We start from the raw sequence: 23,548 nt of genomic DNA, 5'->3' as shown, positions 1-23,548 counted from the left end.
CATGTGTCATACCACAGTAACAAAGGGCAAACAACATCAAGGGTAAATAATTCCATTAGACAACACAGTCATGTGGTCTTCAGTATAATGCATTGTAGGTAGAGCAGCTGCTGGAGAGAATGAGAAATGTCAGGATGGATCTGAATAAAGCCCAGAAATGAGATCTATTACTATTTCTCTGAAGTCTTATTTACAACATAAAGTTAGATCACAAACTGATGTAAGGTGATTTATGGCCTAAAAATATTAATGGAATTAGTACAGCTGAGCACCATTAGGAATCTGTCCACTAAAGTCTCCACCCACCTTGTAAAAACAAGACCAAATTCACATTGTTGCATTAAGCTTGCCTAAGCACCGTGCATCATCCAAATGGCAAGCAGTGACTAAGCAATGTTGTATTTTAATGAATATTCAAACATAGATACATTATTCTATTTCTGTTGGCTTTTTAATTTTCTAATGCCTTTTCAAGGTCTGTGCATCTGGAAGGGGGAGGGAGACGTTTGCTCTTAGAGGAAAAAAAGGCACATTGCCATTTCATTTCTTTGTGGAGGTTCGTAATGCGATTACCAAAATGTGAATAACAATCAAATAATGCAAAGGCTTATTCCCTATGGATAGCAAAAATAAATTTCAGTCAAATGTTTCCGGCAGAAATCTCAAATTTGTCATGCAAAGTACTTCTCTGCATTCAAACATAATGTATTTATGTGACTCAGAAACATCAAACATTAGGATAAATAGCCAGATTATAAGTACAGTCCGCTTATGAAATGATTGGAATAGAAGTGCAATTAATGAAACTGGCAGAATGGCTATGAAGCAGTGTTAATGCCTTGAGATTTAAGGAAAGTATCCAGATCTGCTTTACAGCACAAGGTGGAAGAGACACTTAGAGATTGCTTGCCATTCTCCCTGTTAACCATCTTTGACTACCTTTTTCTGATTGTGACTTATAATCACATCAGAAGGAAGTTAGAATCTATTTTTGCAAGATTCTCCTGGGCTCAAATTTTAAAAGGAACTGAGGCCTGAGGAGCCAAGGGGAAGAAAATGAAAAGATTGGTAACATCATCAATGCTTTCCTTCTTTTTTTTTTTCCAGTTTTTTTTTCTTCCTGTGTAACACTACATACTTAAAAACAAAAACAGAAAACAAAACAAACAAAATTAAAAAAACTCAAACCAATCAAAACCCAAACAAAAAACCCCAACAAATAAAACCAGGAGTAGGAAAAAATGGTGAGTTCATACATCTGAAAAAAGGGGTGCTTTGAACTCCTTGTCCCAAATTTCCCAAAACCACTTACCTGGCAGAAGTGTTCTCTTAATAGAAATTGCTGCAGGATTTCTTTCCCCTAGCTCATCTGTTGAGTTTCTGTCTCCTCATTTGCTTTCTCTGCATTCTTGAAAATGAATGGATATAGTCTGAGATACCTAGATTGGACCTACTGATGCTTGTGAGAGATTGGATAGAAGTGGCATAAAGCATATGAAATGGCAGGTTTTAATAGTCGTGTGGGTCCTGTGTTTCTGGGGCTGAAGGGTGCATGTTTGGGAAAAACAACAGGAATAAGCATTGCTTGCTCTGTGTTAGTCTCTGGATGTGGTTCTTTACTGGGCAGATATTTTGGAGATGTGTATCAACAGTCTGTGATCAGCGGATTGATTTTTCAGCAGATTTTGTTAGTTTTCTGTGTCCAGCAGCTAGTGGTGATGAAATAAACATTTAAATTTTGTAAGGACCTTGAAGAGAATGTTCAAGCAGAGGTTGCTGAGGGCAACACTAGGCTCAGTTACCATTGTCTGATGGCAGAGGCTGACATTACTTTTAAGCAGTGAGAAGTGCTGAAATTTATCTACCTATTGCTGGAACCTCTGATTCTACCTTTATGGAGAATTTTCTGTGGCTGTCCTTACAGGGTTTTTTTTCCCCTCTGGTCTTATTAATTATTAGTATATCAATGTGAATTGATTAGCAGTAGCAGAAATTTTTGAATTTACCATACTGTACTATTGCAGGTAAATTATAACAGCCTTCTCCAAATAAATGTTAAATTAATTGGGTATTCAAATCTTAATTAAGCCTGCTCAACACCAAGGTTTCATGATACTTTGAATATGTTTCTACTTATTTGAGTAAATTAATGTATAAATAACAAACCTCAGGATGAGGTTTGAGCTCATCATGAGCTGATGCAGGTGGAATGTAAGTCTGGGTGACCCGTGCTTAGTATGGAATTTAGAGCATATGAGAGAAAAACCAACCAACCAACCAACCAACCAAAAAACAAAACCAAAACCCACAAAACAAACAAAAAAAAAAAACAAAACACAAATGGTATTAGGACACCTATATTTTGAGGCTGTACAGGATTTTTTATAACTTATATAGCCTTGCAGCTAGCATAGTTTCTATCCACTTATCAATAGCCTACAGATCTTTATGAGAAGGTTTTACCAGGAAATAGATATGTTACTCTGTAGTTCATCATAGGGGAGGACTTCTCTATAAAGGAAGAAGTTTTATTAGTCTCAGATTTTTCTTTTCCTGGATTTAATAGGACCTGCAAAGGTTTTCCTCCAGAAAACCCTTTATAAACCTTCCCCTTTAATTGAGCAGTAATGATTTCAGGTGTCCAAGCAACCTCTGTGCACTGAAGCTATACTTCCAGTAAATCTGGAAAATTCACAAGGGCCACATAAAATGTTATGAGCTGGTATCTTACAGCAGTGATCCCTTCTCCCAGAAAGTTCACATGAAGTCCTTTTGTGCTCATATAGGAGCTTTGTTTCTATTTGATGAGCCTCACAGACTACAGCTAGGAGGAAAAGTTGGCAGTAGTCTTCCTTGTCCCTCAAGCAGTATCCGTGATGGTTTCTGATAAGGCACATTCCCAAGGTACTGCAAGACCTTCACTTAAATGGCTAAATCCTGAAATTGATTTTCCTTTGGTTTGTGTGTTGAGGCCAACTAAGAGTCTACCAAATCTCAAAAAGTTAACTCTAGAAAGAGGTGAGTCTTCTGCAAAAAGCTCCCTGATGACATTGATACAGCCTTTGCTTGCAGATGTACTGGACAGCAATGTATTTACTAACCAAATTATTCTCTGACATTTATTTTTTATGAAACTTAAACCCTTTTTGGAAATGTGCCATTTCTGAGCTTTTGGGTTTGTTTTTATTTTCAAAGAAATGTCATTGATCTTTTACCTTGTAAAAAATGTGGAAATATTTTGTTTTTTATAGGCTTTCTTTTATTTTAAAAGATACTAGATTATATACATCTTGTTAAATGCTGTCAAATAATAATAAGCTTGAAAAGGAATGGATATAGTCTGAGATTCCTTGATTGGATCTACTGATGCTTGTGAGAGGTTAGGTAGGAGTGTCATAAAGCATATGAAATGGCAGGTTTTAATAATTGTGTTGGTCCTGTGTTTCTGGGGCTGGAGGGTGCATGTTTTGAAAGGGTGGAGTTTTTTAACTTCAGAAGTTTTCAGAACTAACACGTTGAGTTTTTGAGTTACATCACTCAGAAGAAACTTGGTGAAAAGATACTATTCCAGGACAGTGAGTTCTACATCTTCAGCAACTCCATCAACTACTTCCTTAAAACCTATTTATAAGATACTGAGAAGATGTTTGTTTATGGGCATTAACTCTGTGGTGATTTTTGAAAATTTTCACTTTACCGGAATTCTATCACTTTATATTTGCAATTCAAGTCAGAATTACTTTTTAATGTGTTAGAATTTCATATATAACAGGAATTCCATTTCTTGAGTAGTTGTATAGAAATCTGCTTTCCCTTCAAAGAGACTGAATTTTATAATACATGGAGAGAGTCATAATCAAGTCTGGCTGCTCACAGGTTATTAAAACTGTTAGTCACTGTGTCCATATAAGAGATGAATGAATATATCATTGAAAAACTAAACTAGCAGCATAAATAGGCAGGCCTTTTTTTGCTTGAATGAGTCCATATGTCTCTTCTAGGCCCACAGAGGGAGTAAATGTTTTACTCAATGGAATGAAGAAAAAGAGCTCTCCTAGTTCAAGGCTGAAGGCTTTCTGGCAAGTTTTTTCTGATGTTTATGTGTAATTTCCTCATTTTCAGTTTGTGCCCATTGTCTTTTGTCCTGTCACTGAGCACCACTGAGAAGACTCTGCCTTCGTCTTCTTTACAACGTTCCCCTTGGGTATTTATACACATCAAGAAGATCCCCACCTGAAATGTCTATTCTCCAGACTGAACAGTTACATCTCTTTCAGCTTCTCCTTATATTAGAGATGGTCTAGTCCGTTATTCATATTTGTAATCCCTCACTAGACTTACTCCACTGCATTTTGGACTGCAGTGCTCAGGACTGGACACAGCACTGCAGATGTGACCTCACCAGCACTCAATAGAGGGGAGGGATAACCTCAATTAATGCAGCCCAGGATACCATTTACCTCCTTTGCCATGAGGTGATCAGCCTGTTGATCAGGACACCCAGACCCTTTCCTAACAAAGCTGCTTTCCAATCAGTTTGCTAGTCAGGCCCTGACCAAAACTGGTGCCTGGGTTTGTTCCTACCCAAATGCAGGACTTCACGTTTCTCTTTGTTGATCTTCATGAATTCCTCTTTGTAATTCTGCAGCTTGTCAAGATCCCTCTGGTTGGCAGCGCAATCATTAGTTATTATCATCTGGAAATTTGCTGAATGTACAGGCTGCCCCAATGTCCAAGTCATTAATAAAGTTTTTCATAGCAAAGGACTCAGTATCAATGCCTGGGGTACATCACCAGTGACTAGCTTCCAGCTGGACTTTGTGCCATTGATCACTGTTCTCTAAGCCTGGCAGTTAAGCCATTTTTCAGTTCCACTTCATTGTCCACTTATCTAACTTCATCATAATAATACTTCATATAAGAATTCATTCATATAATACTTCATCAGATTGTCTGTGAGGATTTTATGGGAGAGTGTCAAAAATTAATAAAGTCAAGATAAACACCATCCGCTGTTCTTCTCTCATTTGCCAAACTGGTCATCTCATTGAAGAAGGCTATGAGGTTGGTTAAGGTTGTTTTAATCTTCGTAAATCCATGATGACTATTCCTGATCAACTTCTTGTCCTTCATGTATGAAAACAGTTTCCAGACTCATTTGCTTTATCACCTTCCCTGAGACTGAGGTGAGGCTAACCACCTGTAATTCCCTGAATCTTCCTTCTTGCCCTTCTTGAGAATAGGAATGACATTTGCTTTCCTCCAGTCCCAATCTTTGGGAAATTCTCTCAGTCACCATGATCTTCCAAAGATTTATCAGTATTGGCCTTGCAAGCAACAGCAACCAGCTCCATTGGCACTTGTGGGAGCATCCCATCATGGCCCATGAAGTTGTTTACGCCCAATTTATTTTAAGGGTTCCATAACATGATCCCTTTCCACTGATAAGGCTTTTCCTCTGAGCTAAGGGCTTGGGATTCCCAAGGGCAAGACTCACCAGTAAAAAATGAGTCACAGAAGACATTGAGACCTTTACCCTTCTCTGTGTCCTTCCTCAACAGTGCTTCTGCTTGTAGAAATCCTTCTTGTTGCCAGTTGCATTCCTTACCAAATTCCTAGTTGCATCCATGCATATTTGCAGCATGGCTCTTTGTTCTACCCAGATCACCTGGTCCTGTTTTCACCTTTCTTGCTTCTTGTGTTTTAGTTTAGTGGGAAGCTTCTTGTTCATCCATGAAAGTCTGCTGCCTTAACTATGTTTCCTGCTTGCTGGGATGGACCACTCCTGAGCTTGAAGAAGGTGAACCTTGAAACCTGTTTTTTTTACCTGAAATTGAATTTTTCTTGTCAGGTTAAAACGAAATTTTTGCAGTCACTAATCCTAACTGTGCTGAGGAGCATTTCTGAAAAGGTGGACAAGGACATCTGCATCTGGGTAATAACAGGTATTTGGGTATGTAGACTACGTATCTGCTTCAGGAATAATTTAAACCACTATGAAAATTTCTTGTTTATTTCCATGAGCACAGAATCAGGAAGTGGGTTATTCTTGTGGTTCATGAGATCATTGAACCATTTGGAGAAGAATCAATCTATGCTACACCTATGAGAATGGTAGCAAGGGAAGAAGATGGAGCCTGTAATCTCTTTATTGGCATAGTAAAACATGGTTATTGAAACTAATCTTAAATATTTAGGGTCTAGCCCTTCCTGAAAAAGCTATCAAGGATTTAATAGAAAATAAAAGCTTTTCTATTACATTTGTAACCATATGCTAGCAATTATAAGAGAATTATGAACTGGATATAGTATCCCATATGAAACCATGAAATGTCTCCAACCTCTAAAAAGGAAAAATTCTCTCTTAAACTATCTGGACTTTCACAGTAATTGCAAGACAGCCCAATAGATTTGATTTTACTAGGTTGTTCTATAAGTACTCTCTTACAGGAATATAGCTATTATTGATATTTAATTAATTACTTGCCAGGATTGAGGTCTTAATGAAGTTTTTCTTTTCAAGCAATTTAAGAGGATAGTGCTGATGCAGTAATTTCTTTAAGCAGAATATCTTAATTTTAGAGAAACTTATTAAACCTTTATCTGCAATACACACCTGTTTATCCATCAAACTTAAAATTTCTTATGTGCATCTACATAAATATGCTTATGTCCCTTTTTTTTAAAAAGTGTCTTGTTAAAAGAAGTCCAAAAAACAAGTGCTTTCATCTCTGTTATTGGATTTTAGTGTTTCTCTCCGCAAACAGTACTTACAGAGATATGTTTTATGTATTGATTCTTAGCAAGAAGTGGTTTAGATCAATGCTGATTTTGAATTCTCAAGGTACTGAAGAGAAGCATAACTATAACATGTTAGTAGTTGATGGCTTTTCTGTGTTCTGCTAACATTAGGAAGTGGACTTTATGGGATTTTTTTTAATTTTTTTTTTTTTTATGGAGCAGCTGTTCCAGCAAACAAACAAGTTCAGCAGAGTATATTTTGTTCTTTCTATCATCTGTGTGGCATTCCAGGAGTGCTTGTCACTTTGGCACATTTAGTGAGCTACACATAAACTAAAGAACATTCAGTAATTTTAAAAATATTATTAAACTATTTATCTCTAGAGTTTTAAACTGAATTCTTTTTCATCTCCAAGAAGATCATGCTTTAAAGTTAGTTAACATTTTGGGCTGACAGCTCAAATAGCTGGTTTCATGTTAATAAACACAATTTTCATTTATGTAGTGTCAAATTTCAGCAGTTGCAGTTGTAAATACAAATTTTGAAGAGGATTAAAAAAATGGGGAAAAAGTTGTTGAAGTTTACAGAGCAGAGGGAATTTTCTGCAAGGCTCTAGAGCCAGGAATTTCTGTAGCTTGTATAGTTCTGCCTCACAGTAGCAATGGGAGCTGAATTATTGAGTAATTCACCCAAAGTTAGAAGATGGGATCAATGCCATCCAAGGGAGAGTCCTCTTTGGGGGCTACAATAGCATTGAGAAGGCAGCTCTTTAGCCATTTCACACGTGGGACGAGGTGAAGTACTTCCCCTCAGAGATGCCCACCACATGGCATGGCATTCATGTTGAGCTGTGGATGGGAGGATTTGAGCATAATTTAACAGTTGCTGTTGACCTGGCGTGTCCTGTAAATAGGCCTGACACCATTTGGTACTTAGTTGTGGCCTAGCTTCAAACAGCTCCCTTGAACTGCAGATCCGAGGCACTGCTCAAAGAATAATTCCATTTGCCTGCGACAAGCCAGGGACAGGCTGACAGAACAAGTAGCATTAGGGAGGGTGGAGACTGCCAGCATCAATAATGATTATACGTGCTGCTTCTGTCTGTGATGAGCTGCCAGCTTGTAAATGCTGAACAATTGAGTGACCTTGGACAAACCGGTCCCAATAATGATACAGCGTTTGTTTTAATATGAAAGTGACAAGAAGGAAAAGATCACACTGTGTCTCTCTTTCATGCAATCCCTCATCTCCAAAATGGATACATCTCATGTGAGTTTAATAATTCATTTCATATGCAAAGCCTCTTTCTCTGGTATTAAGAACATCTTCATTTCAAAGCTTAGAAAAGTTAAAGACTGAAGGCTGGAGTTAAGAAAGGAAGATAGTTCTTATACCTGCAGTGGCTGTCACCTGCTTAGAGATAATAAAAATACTTCCTGAAATTTAAAACAGTGCTTTATCTCAGCTTAGGTACCTGCAAGCTTTTTGTATTTGGGAGCACTGGCAGCCTGTCCCCCTGGGAGCATGAGGCCTGGCCATGGTTGTCCTGAGGCACTGCATGTTGCTGCCCATGCCACCACATGTGGGAAGAGGAGGAGGAAGAGTCATATGGCTGCCATGGCACAACGTGCCCCCAGTGCTGACAAGCCTGGCCTCATTATCCAGGCAGCTCAGTGTTTCTCCATCCCACCACCAGGCTCTCGCTCCTGCCCCATCCTTCTCCTGGTGCCTCCTCTGAAGGCTTGGCAGCTCCCAGCGGGCTGGCACTTGGCATTCTCCAAAATGATCTCCAGGGCTGTCTTTGGCATCCTCTGCCAAATGCTGCCTCCTGAGAGAGGGAGTTGCTCTTGCTCTCCTGGGAGCTGGGAACCCCAGGTCTCTGTACTCCTTCAGAGTCCCCAGCACCAGGGTGCAGCCCTGCAGTTTCATGGTGGTCTCTGGGCAACTCCAAGCCCTGGCAGCAGATCCCAGGCCCTGCTCCTAGCACAGGTGTCTTGTGGCAACAGGTTCTGGTGAAATTCATTATTTTCTTTAATAATTTAGAAAAGCTGGAGGTCAGTAAAAGGGGGAGCATGGAAATAAGAAGTGTGTAAAATACAGTCTGAGAATCTTACAAATTGGAATTTTTAAATTGAGGGTAGTGATACCAATTCATTAATTGAATAACATCATAGGCATTTAATACCAATATATTTTTATGGCTGTGTTAAGTGGTTTTAAAGATATATTTTGCTTTCCTTTTCATAAATTAGCCCTGATAATACCTTCCTGTTCATGGAAGCAGAAATTCTCAAAATCTGTCTCTTGGCATTTTGCCATTTTGTGGCAGTAATAGATCATTCCCTTCTGACGGGAAGAGTTTTAAATAAATGTCAGCTCAACAAGCAGCTGTGTGAAACAGGCTGATCCAGCCTCTGTCTTTGGGTCAAATACTGTCTCTGCTGCAAACAAAATACAAAAACTAAAGAGATCAAGTCCAATGGGGTGTGTTCTGTTAGCATGGAAGAATTTCGAAACACTTTGAAGGATGGATCACATCTCAGCATCACATAGGATATGGAAAAATGTTCTTGCTGGTTGCTGCAGGAGAGCTTTACAGCTGTGGAGGATCCTGTTGGCTTTAATAGGCTATGAATACATTACTGACTAACCTGGCTTACAAGCAGCTGACATTTAAGTGCCTGATGCCACTGACACACTCCTTCATCTCTTCCTTGCCTGTAGATGAAGAGATAAAGTCTGCAGGAAAGTAATACCTGCATAGTCAGAAAGCCAAAATAGCTGAGCAGTATAGTGGTGTGTTTAAATTCTATCCTACAGAATATTTTCAGATAAAATTACAAACATATCACAAATACACAAGTTCAATGAATTTTATCCATAAAGAGCTGTGGAAATGAGGGAAAAGAATGAAAATGAGACATGGGAAACAAATTAATTCTTTGTAACAGGCCTCATCATTTATACAAGTGTGGTATGAGTTAAGTCAAAGCTTGGGTGTTGCAGAAGAAAATAAAGACTGCAGTTGCTGTCTCTGGCTGTTGAACAAAGTGAGCCTTCAAGGTTCACCTTTTAGTCAGAAATAATCAACATGCTGTCTTGTTACCAGCACTTCTTGTTATCTGCTCTGATGAAGAAGGATCTAACCTTTTACATTAGATCACATCCTGACAGCATCATTCCAATAAAGAAAGAAAAAAAAAGGAACAGCTCTAATGAGTATGTTTGGAAAGACTCACATTGTCAAGGCCTCAAAAAGAAAGATTTTTATTATTTTGATTGATTGATTGGTCTGACCTTACAGAGTCAAGTCTCTTCAGGACCATAAAACTAACTTTTCTGACCCTTCAATTTATAGTACCTTCCTTTTTCCCTTTCTGTTTTGTGTCTAAGACAGGTGAAATGTTTCAACACAGCCTCTACTGATCCTAAAATTTCTGTGATTCACATAACTTCAGGATATTAATCAATTTGTTTCTTGCATGTTCAGAGATGGAGAAAGAAAGAAGTGCTTGAGTCAGCATTTCTTTACTTATCCATTTATTTATTTGTTCTCCAGCTGTATGAGGGTGTTCTAATCCTGTGAGACTTCTATCTTCAGATGGCCATGCAAGAGAGTACTCTTTGGGACATTAAAGAATCTCTCTCTTTAGATCAAAATGTAGGCTTTTCTATCACTTCTCAACACTATGTGGAAGTTTTGATATCAAAATAGCTAGAAAGAAATTAAGAAAAACAGTCAGAACACAATATTATTAGAAAGACTTGAGAGCAAGAGGTATGTCACATAAGCCTCCTCATACTCTGGACAGCATGGTTGTCAAAGTAGGTGAGAAGACAAGAGAAAGAAAAATTGCTAACCAGTGTAAAACAAAAACCTCCTGGGCCAGTTCCAAACTGCTGAAGTTTCAGCAGCTTGCTGAAGGGGTACTTGCTGTGCTGCTCTCACTACTGCTTTGTCTCTCCTGGGGAGTTCAAGTTGACTGCCTGCCATTGTCACAAAAGACCAGCTCATCCTGCATCTTCTGACCCCCCTTCATAGTTTGTGGCATTGATGCCTTCTCCTTTGAGAAGACTATCAGGTAAGAGTTCTAACAGGTATTATAATGAAAGGGAAAAGAGTTGGGAAGTCATATCACAGTCCAAGGTTACATCATCTGGTAAATGCTTCATCTGATCCTGTCGCCTTGGGCCATCCTATAACAACACACTACGGTTGATGTCCTCGCAGTTGCCTTTTGGTCTCACTGATTTAGTAAAATTTCTCTGTTGAAAACTGCTCAGTAAATTCAAACCATTTATAATAAACACTGATGATGTTCTTGAATTCTTAAAACTTTTGAGGAATTCCATGGGAAAATGCCACTATTAGTAAAAGATTTTGCAGATGGGAACCGACAAAACTGTGGGACTGTCACTGTTCTTGTTAAAGGAAATAGGGCTGGTGGTTTGCATATTGTTTCCCCCTTACCTTACCATATCCAAGAAGGCAGAAGGGTTTAAGAGAGGTAAGTGAATATACTAGTTCTGCATGAAATGCAACCACACTAATGTTTGGCATGTGCAGCCTTTAAATGCATTGCCATGCATTTAAATTCACACTTCTTAAAGCCAGTTTTCCTGTTGGGTTTGCAGTCAAATGTTTGAAGAGTTTGATTAATCATTCCACTTCTAATTGGTCTGAAGTTTGCTACTGCTTTGAATTAGGTGCCTTCTCTCTCCTGCAAAGTCCCTCAGCAGGGTGGTGGATTCCTATGGGATCCTCTCCTAGTTATGTAAGACCACCAGAGGTTTGTTGAGGCCAGAAAGGTTGAGTCAATAAAATATTAGAGAGGTAGAGTCAAGAAATATTAGAATCTTGAGCAGCCTGAGACAGCCATTCTGGTTAGCTCAATTCAGACAAGAATATCTGTTGTACATAATAAATGAAATAGACTAAATAGTAATCTTTAATAGGTTTAAGTCATTTCAGCTGCAAACCAGGACTCCTTACTGGTCAGCTAGAGACTCCAAACTAAGACAATGTTATCTACAAGGGTGTCTTGTGTGCCACTGCAGCCATTCAAATTATCTCATGTATTGAGTTAAGCACCTTTCTAGAAGGAAAAAAAAAAATAAAGAGATGAATATATTTCATCAACAAGTTTTGTAATTCAAGGCTAAGGTATGAAAACAGATTCTTTGCTTTGAGTATGGCATTTGCATATCTTGTGTTGTGCAGCACCTCTGCGTAGTCAAAGGTCACGGAGCTAAGTTGTGCCAACTTTCTTTGCCAACAGTAGTGGCAGTGCCTGTTTGCCATATACTCTGTGAGTCATTTCTGAGGGTTTTCTTTTCATGATGCTTTAAATAGAAGCTCTTTTCATGGTCATACTTTTAATTTACAATAGTAAGACTGTACTTCATGGGGCAAGAATGAAAAGAAAAGTAATAAGGATTATCTGTATTTTTTTTTTCCTTAAATTGCTTCTCCCCTGATTATTTCCATTTACAAATAAAGGCATTATAGATGTCTTTGGAAAATATGCTGCATAAAAGAAAGAAATGCATGGCAGGTAATACTAAATAACAAAAAAAAGAAAAAAACAAAAAAAACAACACAAGAAGAGCTGTTGTTTCTGATGTTTTCCTTCATTAGCTCTGATAGTGTTCTTTAACATCTTAAAATATTAATCTCATAGAACAGTCTAAGGAGCAGTAGCCACCATCACCACTTTGGTGGATCTAAGAAAAAGCATTCCAAAAACTGAGAGCTCCAAAGAAACCAGGGAAGTAAAATATATTGGTTTATTGTTATGGTGGTGAAAAAATAGTGTTAAGACCCTCAAGGGAAGACATAAGTGAATCTGAGCCCCTCCACATCTCATGAGTGTTGTAGCTTCATCCCTAACTTGTAGGAAGGGAACCTTTGCTGTTTTGCCTTTTTCTTGTTACCTAAAAATGTAATTTTATGAACAGTGCCTTGAGCTGGACCTTCATTTCTATAGGCTTGCTGGTGCAAAAATACCTGAAATAGAAATGATGAGGAAAATGTTTTTTTTTAAAGCCATTTGTTTACATATTAACTGCAAAGTGCCTCATTTGACAGAACTGCAGCTGCTCCTACTCTTTTTGTCTTCCTTCTGCAGAGCTCATAATGTAATGGGCTGCCATGGGAAAAGGCCAGGGCTTCCTCAGTGCATGCTGCCTTGCTTCTTTTCCCTGTCAGTGGCTTCCTCTGTGTTGGCAGCACTCATCCTTCACCAGTGCCTTGCTCGCATCAGTGTTTTCTTTTAACCTTGCCCAAGTCTGTCTTCAGAGGCAGTTCTCGAGTTCACCATAGAGCTTGATTTACAGCATGAGACTGCAAGTGGTGCACATAAGAATTGCTCATGTCTTCAACTCTTCTGAACTGAATCTGAAGTACAGATTTTGACTGATTTATGGTGTTATAGCTTATTAAAGCTGATGTAAGGCCAAGAGTGGTTATTTTTTTCAGAAGCGCACTACCTACAGTCTTCAGAAGGAACCAAAAACTGCAATAAATTACTTAAAAATATTTTCTACCTTAAAAAAACATTTTCTACCATAGATTTCTCTTCTAGTCTTCTGTTTAGTAGACCTGCTCTTTGAACTTAGAGTTGAGTAAAATACCTATTCCATGCTTACAAAATTACAAATGTTCAGTCTTGATCCAGAACACTTTCTTATTGCTCAGCAACCCCTTGACTTGGAAACCACACAATATTCTAGGTGCAGTGGGTTTCAGAAGATCAGAACAGTTAATTTATGCCAGCCAAAACTGCAAGACATTCTGCCTATAAAAAAACTGGTGCTGTTTTTGCACAGTGATTGAGCGATTTCTGAGCATCCCACAGCTGTGGCTATACTTTAAGAAGTACTGGCATCTCACTTTTATTGCATGAACTCTTGAGAAGTGAGGCTGGAACTATAACATCATTGCTGAAACCTGTTTGGGAGTATGTGCCAAAGTAGCCACTTTTTGCTCTCAGTTTTTCCTTTCACTGTCTGTGAAGTGTTTTGTGTGTTCACACATCTCCCAGACTCAGCAATGAACTTCAAGAGGTCTGAGTCTGCTACGTCCAGTCAGAAAAGACAGCCACAGGAGGGAAGGTGTGTCAGTGGGTCACCTTTTGGTCTTCACAAGAACAGTGACTGATTTAAATGTTGTGACCTCAGGGCAGATTATATGTTAGCCATAGGTCTCTCTTGTGGTGTTAGTGTAGATAATTACTTAAACAACATTAGCCTGGTTAAAGAGCCTGGGAGAAGCCCTGGCGTGATTCAGTTTAGCATGAGGTTCCAGAATTGAGAGCACTTCTTAATATTGACTGCATGCTTCCTAATGATTAAGACATCAAATTAGAGAAATTTCAAGACAGTTTTTATAATTGATTGTATTTGCTTTATTACAACTGTTTCATTAATGACACCCTTCTTTCCATGGTAGCTATCATTATTATTATTATTATTATTATTATTATTATTATTATTATTATTATTTTAACAGTACCAGCAGAGACCTAGTCTGAGAATGCAAAACAAATGGCAAAGCACCTTTTAAGGCTATTAAAAAATTATGAATATCAATAAATCTAAAATTTCACTGAGAAAAATGTTGTTCTTTTCATAAAAGTGGATAGAAACTATTTTACTAACCTCCTGAATGTTTACTTTACTAAATTATTTAATTTACTAAATTCCTGAATGTTACAAAAAGAGAATGGGAAAATTGATATTTTTTTTTCTTTGTTCCATCACTATTCAGCATCATGCTTTAAGATTTGTCCTCTGGAAACTTTTCTTTTAATGAACTGTTATTCTTGGTTTAATTAAATGAACTTGTGATATTTTCTGTATTGCTGTGATGGGAAAGTTCTGTGGAGCCTTAGAAAGAGCAAGATACAAAGGCTGCACAAGAGCAGAGATGGAGCATCCCCACTACTTCATACACTGGAAGTAAAAGCTTTGGTTCAGAGCAAGTCAAAGAAAAAGAGGAAAGGTGTCCAGCCAAAATTATGAGGAAGGAAAAAGCTGTACTGCAAATCAATATGCTGCCTTGGGACACCAAAGTATTTCACTAACAGAAGGTTTGCAAAATGTTATGTTAAATGTTATGCTAATACAAAACCTCTAGGAAGGCAGAGTCAAAGCAATGGGTGTGAGTTCTGGGCACAGCATTAGCCACTCTTCTTCACCTAATGCAGGCAGGGTAAGCTTTGAAGCAGAACCAATTTATATCCTAACAAGGCTTTAGATTGGGATCTGTCATCTTAAGAAGGAAAAGTAGGAAACTGTCAGGGTTTTCAGAATGTTTTAAAGGGTTTCTCTTGATGCTGAGGGGAAAATTTCCTCCCACAACCCCCCACCCCCAACATTTGTATTTTTCTTTATATTCAATTTTTGGCACACGTTGTTTGTATCCATTGGTGTGCACTTCCCCTCAGGGGAAAAGGAGAACAAACAACCCACAAAACTGTAGAGATGTTGGAAAATAATGATACAGTCAAGTAGCCCTGGTGGCTGGGTCTTACAGAAAAGTGGGTTTTTTTTGTAAGAATTCAGATTAACTGCAGATCTGATGATAGTATCAGTTTAACTGAGCAGATGACGAAGGTTCTCCTCCAGCTGTATTACAGTGATTAGAAAGTTGCTCCTGATTTAAGTAAGTTAAAAAACAATAAATAGGTGTTCATGCAAAACCAGGGTCAAATTAGTCTTATTTGCTAGTTGGAAAACATAAGACTTAGTGCCTCATCTTACATTTTCTAGATTCCCATGATATAGCTGTGAGACATAGAAAGAGCTTTATGCTTTACCTTATATTATCAGACTAGCTGTGCAGAGTTAAAAATTCCAAGGAACAAGCAGCAGTTAGGCTTCCACATGCTGACTTCAAGGAACTGTGCATAGCAGACTCCATTAAACAAAGGACAGAGACGTTTCGTAATAAAGCAGAAAACAGGCCTGTATGTAACATTCAGGTTTTTAACAGCTGCCAGGAGAATTCATGTGCTTTTATAGTACAACCTTCTCTTGCATTTCATCCTTAAGATGAGAGAACCATAAGCAGAAGTTGTTCTGCTGGACTGAGAAAAACCTTGGGAGATGAAGCCTCTAGAGGTAAAATGTGGATATCACATAAATACATACTTTTAGGGGTGATTCTGTTATTCTCACAGAAATCTCTGTGGGCTCGTGTCATCCAGCACTCTGGAGATGCAGTTTGAATGCTGCTTCCATGAGGTGTGCAAGGCACTCTGCCTTTTTGAGAAAGACTCCCCAGCCATCTTTTATGTAACTAGTTTTATGGTTTGAAAAGTCATCCTGAAATTATTACCTCTGCTAAGAGTATGGCACGGGCATATGGAAGAAAAGAAAGGATGGACAGAAATACATACCCTCCCCTGGCCCAAAAAAAAGAAACCTCTTAATAGCAAACAGTAAATTAAATGTATGTTACCTGGAGTTTATTTGAATTATTGGATAGCTATTAGTCTAATAAGCACTTAACCAAAATTGAATTGTACCTGTAATTAAAATATTTATTCTAAAAGTGAGTCAGACAGCTGGCATGTACAACTTCCCCGCTTTCATGCAACTCCCAAGAAATTTTTAAAAAAGGCAAAGTATTCCTCATTATAATGTTTGAAAATTAGGAGCTGCTTCTTTCAGAATGTGCTGCTCATTTTATTTAGAACAGAGACTTCAAACTCCCCTCACTGTGTGAAAACAGAGCTTGAATTAGCTGCTCTAAAGAAGTGGGAGATGGGGCATCAAAGAGCCTTCTGTTCATTAAGATAAACACCGAATATGTGTTTCATGTTTGGTTTCAGCATAACATTCTGAATAGAGGATTAAGCAGTTGCTTCCCACAGTCTTAAACTATTGAGATGGTGTGGGAGAGGGAGGAAAATAAAAGGATTTTAGCTATTATGCAAAGAATTAGTGTTGAGAGAGTAAAAGGTCCCCCTATTACCCATTGAATTCTGCGTGGATTTAGTTGTGTTGAGAGTGTAACATGGATCTCGTTTTGGACACACAGAAAATACATAATTAAGTTGCAGGAGTCCATCTACAATTTCAGTCTGGACACTGATCTTGTGAAATGGATTCTTGCCATTTGATTATGTACTTTCAAACCATATTATGTATTTTTCAGGGAAAAAAACCCCATAGTTTCATAACAAAATTTTCTTTTTATGCAATTCTTTTTGTTACATCTTAACTTTAGAAAGAAGACATTATTTTTTTAGAAGTACCAGTGACAAATGGGGACAAAGGTTTTACCCTTCTTGCTGTCAAATGCAGTCACCTTAGCTGCAGAAACAGTCATTCTCCACCCCACTTTGTGTTCCCCAAATTTTTATTTCATTGTGTTTTGTAGATCAAGCTGATTGAACTGATCATGTGAGTCAGAGTGAAAGAGGGGTTTGCAATCTGTCCATGCCTTATGGCTTTTCTGTGAGTGTGGATGATAGATATTTTTATAAATTGGGTGGTAAACCATTTATAGTGCTTTATTTTGAATTAAATTAATGAGATTTTGGTAACAGTTATGACCATTATTGCAGCTGTCTTACATCAGAGGAGCTCTTTTCTGTTGACACCAAGGAAATGTTAATGTATTAATTGTAATGTTCAAGTTCCCTGAGTGGCTTTTATACCCTTAGTTCTGTTAGCCAACCCATATGGACATTTTTATATTTTAGGGTTTTTTTAATATATATATATATTATTTACTTAATTGTAGCTAATTAGAAATTACATACCTTTTTGCATATATTTTTTCCTCTAGGTATCTGTTGCTCCTCACTCTGAGAAACAGGCAGTAGCTAAATTTGGTCTTTCTTAGGGCAGCTGTTCTCATAATTTAGGGGGAAAAACTTACCAGGAATGGGTATATTTAATATTTTTTTGATAAATGTAGAAGCTCTATCAAGGGATGATTTATCAAGTTGATTATATTTTCTTCTCTTTATTTTCTTTTCTTGTATTTATAACATTTCAGGGTTGCACTTTGGGGGAAGGGAGTTAGATCATCCTAAGAATATTTCATTTTCATGTTTGCAGCATTCTGTTTAAAACAGGAATTCTAAAGTGGTTAGAATACATCGTTTAATGTGGTTTATAGCTGAAGGACTCAAATTCACAAAAAATTACTGTTAGCAAGGTCATCCGCAAGAGATTTTGTGGGAAAAGTAACACTAAATAGGTGACAGACCTCAGCCAGAGGCATCCAGTTCTATGCAGAAAAGAACACCAAAAAAAGCTCAGAAGTTAACTTTATGTACGTTTCTTGGAGGAAGCGAAGGAAGGACACCAAAATGTCCTGTTTGACAGCATTTCCAGGTTCCATGGCTTCATTAGCACATTGACTCACCAGTCCTGCGTTGTGATCTGTCTCATTTGGGATTCAGTAGACGGTGGCTATATCTTGGTTTCACTCCCTGCTGATTGGTTTGCTGAGATTTCAGCTCATTATTTCCCTGACTTGCTGCTATCTATTAGGTGATGCTGATGAATAGTGAATCAGATTGATATTTCTCTTATCCAAACATATATGTGAGATTGGATTTACTGGAGTGATAGGGAATTCGTCATCCTTAAACCTCAATTTCTGTATCTTTTTCACACCGAATTAGAACAATAACTATATTTATGTTTCTCTTCTTCCTTATCTCCAATATTTAGCTTCTCATAATAATTGAGATAAAAAATGTATTTGAATGCAGATCACACAGGTTTCTGAGTACAGCCTGAAAACCTTAAGCACCAGAGCTTTCATTCTAGAGGCTCATTTCCAGTCTCTGCTTTATCTTAATCTCTTTGTTCAATATCTTTTATAGGTGTTGACATATGCCTATTTGTCTACAGCTCTTTCAGGAAGAGCATACATTTGAACATTTGGGCTTCTGAAATCCTGGTTCTTTCAGAGAGGAGACAATATGCCATTACATGTGTGCCATTATGTAATATAAAACCAGGTCCCTGCTAACTCAGAATTGTTTTTCACTGAATTCTTATTGGACATCTCTATATCTCAGACCTCTCTGATCTGATAAAATTCCACTGGAAAAATAAAATCTCATTCTACTTTGCAACAAGCAGCTAACAAGACAGAAGAAATGCAAATACAAGATGTTATCACCAGTCAAGACAAGATAATTGTGAATAGTTTGAATGCACATAGTTTGTACCTTCTTTGTATGTGTGACATAACTTCTTCTCTCCCAGATGACTTAATTGTCCCACAGTCTCTGTGGAGAGGCATCTGCACACATGAAATTCCTATGGAAAAGCTGACATTATAAATTTCTCTCTGAGATATCCAGTGCGGTGGTGTTAGTGTTCAGGAACACACATAATCATGGAATGATTATATGAAGGTGCTTTATTGAAGAGCTCTGGGTGTCAGGGGTACACATACCCAAATCTGACCCGACTTGGTTTTGAGCTGAACATGTTTTATACTCTATCATTATATAACTTACATATTAATTATTAAACTTACATTGTTCTATTGTATACATTGATTTTACCCAAGCATGAATTTCTTGTGATCCCTCTCAACCCCCTAACATTGTTCCTCATGTTCTTTAAACAATAATTATATCTAATCACATCTAACAGTTGTATCATTTATATGATACATGATTATTCACAGGTGCAGTTTCACATGATCTTAGCAAGCACAAGGCCTAACATTTCCCAGGGCCTACTTTTAACACTTTTTCCAGGGCTTGCCAATCCTAACTTTCTTTCTAACTCCCCGAATTTTCTATGATTTTAAAATCTTTTACTATCAGTGGCACTCTGACTTTTCCATACTTGAACAGTATTACTTTCTCTAACAATATCCAGACTGAAGTATAAGATGGGATGGCAGGTGCTGACCTATCAGAATGCTGTCTTGTGCAAACATACAACAGCAATATGAGATGTAACGGTATCTCCACAGGTTTCCTAGAATACTTTGGCAAGGAGGTTTGTACACAAAAGCACAAGCTTGCTTTGTCACAATTTCTTCTTCTCAAAAAGTTTACCACTGCAAAAGTACAAGGCATTCATTGGGGCAATAATTGGTTTGAAAAATCTGGTGCTACTGGGAAGAAGAATTAATTGAATGATCATGTCTGGCTTAATGTAATGTCAGAAAATGCACATGGAGACAAAGTAATAAGAGGCATATTAATCCACACAAATGCAGAAGTTTCCCTTTTAATAGAGAAGTCCTTACAGTTCTGCTATAGGAGGAAGTCACTGATGAGTGCAAATTGTGGACTGTGAGTAGTCTTTGTGCTGGAGGTAATCCTACACACATTACACACATAAATACAAGATGGTATTAGATAGACTTCATCTGATGTAATTTAGACATGGGATTAATTCTGATCCAAGTTACAGAATGCATAAATTGTTCCTAATTTTAAAATAACTTTTATGAGCAACTAGATACAATTCACTTTAATGAAATAATGCAGCAGTAAGGAATAAAATCTCTAAACTGAGAAGGAGTCAGGGAACTTGAATCCTTCCTAGCACCTTCTTGAGGTGAAGTATCGATGATTTTTCCAAATTCTAAGTCTTACAAAAGGCTTATGATGTGTTACTACTTTTATTCTCAAACAGAGATTTGTTCTGGTTTTTATTTTCTCTTGCTCACATTCTTGTCCCTAGAAGGGAGATGAGGTAAGCACTGGATTTATGTAATACACAGCATAGATGATTTTGTTGAACAAAATAAAAATAAATCACAGCTATTTTCTGAATGTATCCCTTTTTCTGTCAGAATAAATTACAGATTGTTGGCAGTTTTTCCACAAGGTTTTCTGTGACATCAGACCTAATTACCACCTATTCTGCTACTTAAAAATATGGGACCCTGGCAACACAGCTTCCTTTCTCCAATCACAGAGCAGGAAAGAAACTGCAGGCTATTGCATTTGGATTTGTCAGAATAAATAATTAAAAGGCTCATCAGCTTCTCACTAATGAACAAGGAAATGTGATTAAGAAATTTTAAAGGAGAATAACTGAAAACAATATAGAAATGATAGCAGGATGATTGCTGTGAATGAGTGACTGAAATTTCTGAATAAGAGATTTCTTCAACCAGGCACAAGGACAGTAGTTTAATCTTCTATTAAAAGATTCCTGTCAGTTTGGAAAAGCTCTGAATCAGGAGATTAGACACATCTCAGAAGCTGACAAGTCAGTCACTTCTCTTAAGACAGTTATTTTCTGGCAAATGCTCAGAAAAAACTTTTTTTGTGAATGGTTTTGGTTCATTTTTTTTCTATTTCAACGCTCAACTTCTACCCAACGACTAGGACATTTCGGACTAGTCAATCTTTTATTCTCAGAGACTCTGAAAATACAAATCATCTTTCAGACCAAAATGTTCTAGAGATGCTTGCCAAGTTTACTGTGGCTAACATCTAGAAATTGCACTGATTAGCTTCTGGCATGCTTCCTTTCAAGTGCTTTGCGTGTTAGAATCTCATTAATTATCTTCTTCTTCTTTATTATTCTTCAGCACAAAAAAAAATGTACTTTCACCTTTTATCTAACCTGTTACTATGCTTTTAACATATGCTATCCCAGCTTATCTTAAGGAGATAGCACATAATACAGAAACTAAAAAAAAAATGAATTAATGGATGCTGCTGCAGTTCTTCTGCATGTCAGGAGAAATATATATATTTTTTTTTTTTTCCTTTATATACATACATAAATGGCACAGTCTTTTTACGAATAAAAGCACAGAAGTCAACAAGATTACAAAATTTCAAGTGTGGAACTTTCCAGATACTCAGATATAAAAGTAATATGCACAGAAGTAAGTAAGTGAGATTCATAGTTACAAAGATTAAGAACAAAAGGTAAAATAAAATGTGAAACATGCTCGTGAGCCTCAAATAAGATACTCATCTTTATAGAAAATACTCTGGGTCTAAAACCCAGAAAGAAAAATGCTCTTCTACTTCAAGAGGTCTTTGGTGATTCTTTACCTTCATTTGTTCTTTGCACATGATGTGGACCCACCATCATGGAGTGCACAGTGTGCAAATTGGAAGCTTCTTTAATAGGGACATCTAGCAAAGACACAACCTCTCCTCAAACAGCAGAGATGTTGAAGAGACCTCTATCCATCAGGAATTCTCTGCAGTTCTCTTTTACAAACTGCACAGTGTAGCAAAAAAAAAAATAAAAATCTCTATATGTTTTTCCAGGCCAGGTTCTGTGAAACCTTGTCTGCATAGTTTCTCTTGAGCCCCTGTATTGCATGTATGTAGTCAAAGAAGCATTCACAATGTCCTTTTTTCTTCTACAGGAAGAAGTCTTATAAGAGTAGTTCTTCATTATTTAAGAAAATTCCTTGTAAAACAACACTTTTATTTTGTGGTTACATTTAGAATTTTATTATTTTTATTTTATCTCAGACATAACAGTTTATTTTCTGTGCTATGTTCCCATTATCTCCAAAGTTAGATCTGGAGAAAAACTTGTTTTTCAATTTATTTGTACCAGAACATACTAGTTTTATGTATGGACTGAAACTATAAATCTTGTAATTCCTGTAAACCATTTCAGTGAAACTTTATTTTTCTACAGTAGATTAACTATAGATAAATTATTGATGCAATAGTACTTCTGAAACTTCTACATGAGGAAAGAAACATTTGAAAATTGTGTATGCATTTAAAGAAACTCAGAACTACCCGTTTTGTGTTAATTGCCTCACACTACAACATTCTGAAAAAATCATCATTTTTTTTACATTGCCATAAAAATAATGCACCTGACATGTATGTGCACTTTTCTTTTGTAGGTGGAATGGAGCAAATAAAACAGCATACCTTTGCATTAGCTCACTACACCTATACTGTGCTTTCTAACTTAAAATATGCCAATGGGGCTCCTGTAGTACGTATTTACAGTGACACAGATTTCAGCAATCCTGAAGTCCAAGGTCCCATCATTAATTTTAATGTGCTCGATGAAAATGGAGAAGTGCTCGGCTTTTCACAGGTATGTTTTTCTCTTGTCTTGAGTTTATTATTGCATTTTAAAGATGTTCATGATGAATCCCTTATCCTAAAAGAAATTTTTTATTCATTGTAATTCTTTCTGAGGTTTTGGGTTTGTTTTTTCATACCTCTGCGCTGTATATACACACAATTTTCAAAACAGTAGAAGGAGAATCCAATAAATAGTGCTAGCACAACACAAAATACATAATAGCCAGAGGCAATATCTTACATATTTATTACTCCACAAATAGGATGCTTGGAAGTGGGCTGTTTTAACAGGATACATTGACTAGGCAGTTTGATTTTTTGCTGGCTTCCTTCTCTAGAGTACTTAAAACTGGGAATTGAAGAGCAAATCTGGAAAAGCTGATGAAGAGACTGCCTTGGAGCTTTGACATACAAGTGAAATTTGATCTCAGAATATTGCAATGAAAGAGGAGTTCTCTTTTCCCTTCAGTTGTAACAATTACATTTTCATAATGTTCCTGAGGAACCATGGAACAAGGTTGAATGATCAGTATAAAGAATGAGATTCAAGCTCTCGAAATCTTTAGATGCTGTCCTTCTCAGCAGCTTTTTGTAGCCTTTATCCATGAAGTATACCAGGTATCTTTAAGATGAATCTTCGTTAGGCTTTTTTCCCTTCAGCAGAGAGTGACACAATTGTGTGTGTGTCTGTGCACCGTGTAGGCTGTGGGTCACATAGGGGACAGTGCCTCGCTTGCTCACCAGCAGAAGGCAGAAAAGCAAGTGTTCTTATTTTACTGGA

At 37.3% G+C, this 23,548-nt stretch overlaps 1 protein-coding gene across 2 annotated transcripts in view; it reads left to right on the top strand.

The window, feature by feature from the left end:
- Window positions 1–23,548, top strand: part of MOCOS (molybdenum cofactor sulfurase) — a 215,952-nt gene that overhangs the window by 139,396 nt on the left and 53,008 nt on the right. For both annotated transcript variants that reach the window (XM_015619153.3, XM_015619154.2), the window contains one exon: window positions 22,578–22,777. In XM_015619153.3, the coding sequence (XP_015474639.1) occupies window positions 22,578–22,777 (200 nt within the window). The remainder of the gene's footprint in view (window positions 1–22,577; window positions 22,778–23,548) is intronic.

The sequence above is a fragment of the Parus major genome, chromosome 2, assembly GCF_001522545.3.
Source record: "Parus major isolate Abel chromosome 2, Parus_major1.1, whole genome shotgun sequence".
Classification (NCBI taxonomy): Eukaryota; Metazoa; Chordata; class Aves; order Passeriformes; family Paridae; genus Parus; species Parus major.
This window is presented reverse-complemented; position numbering and strand designations above follow the sequence as displayed.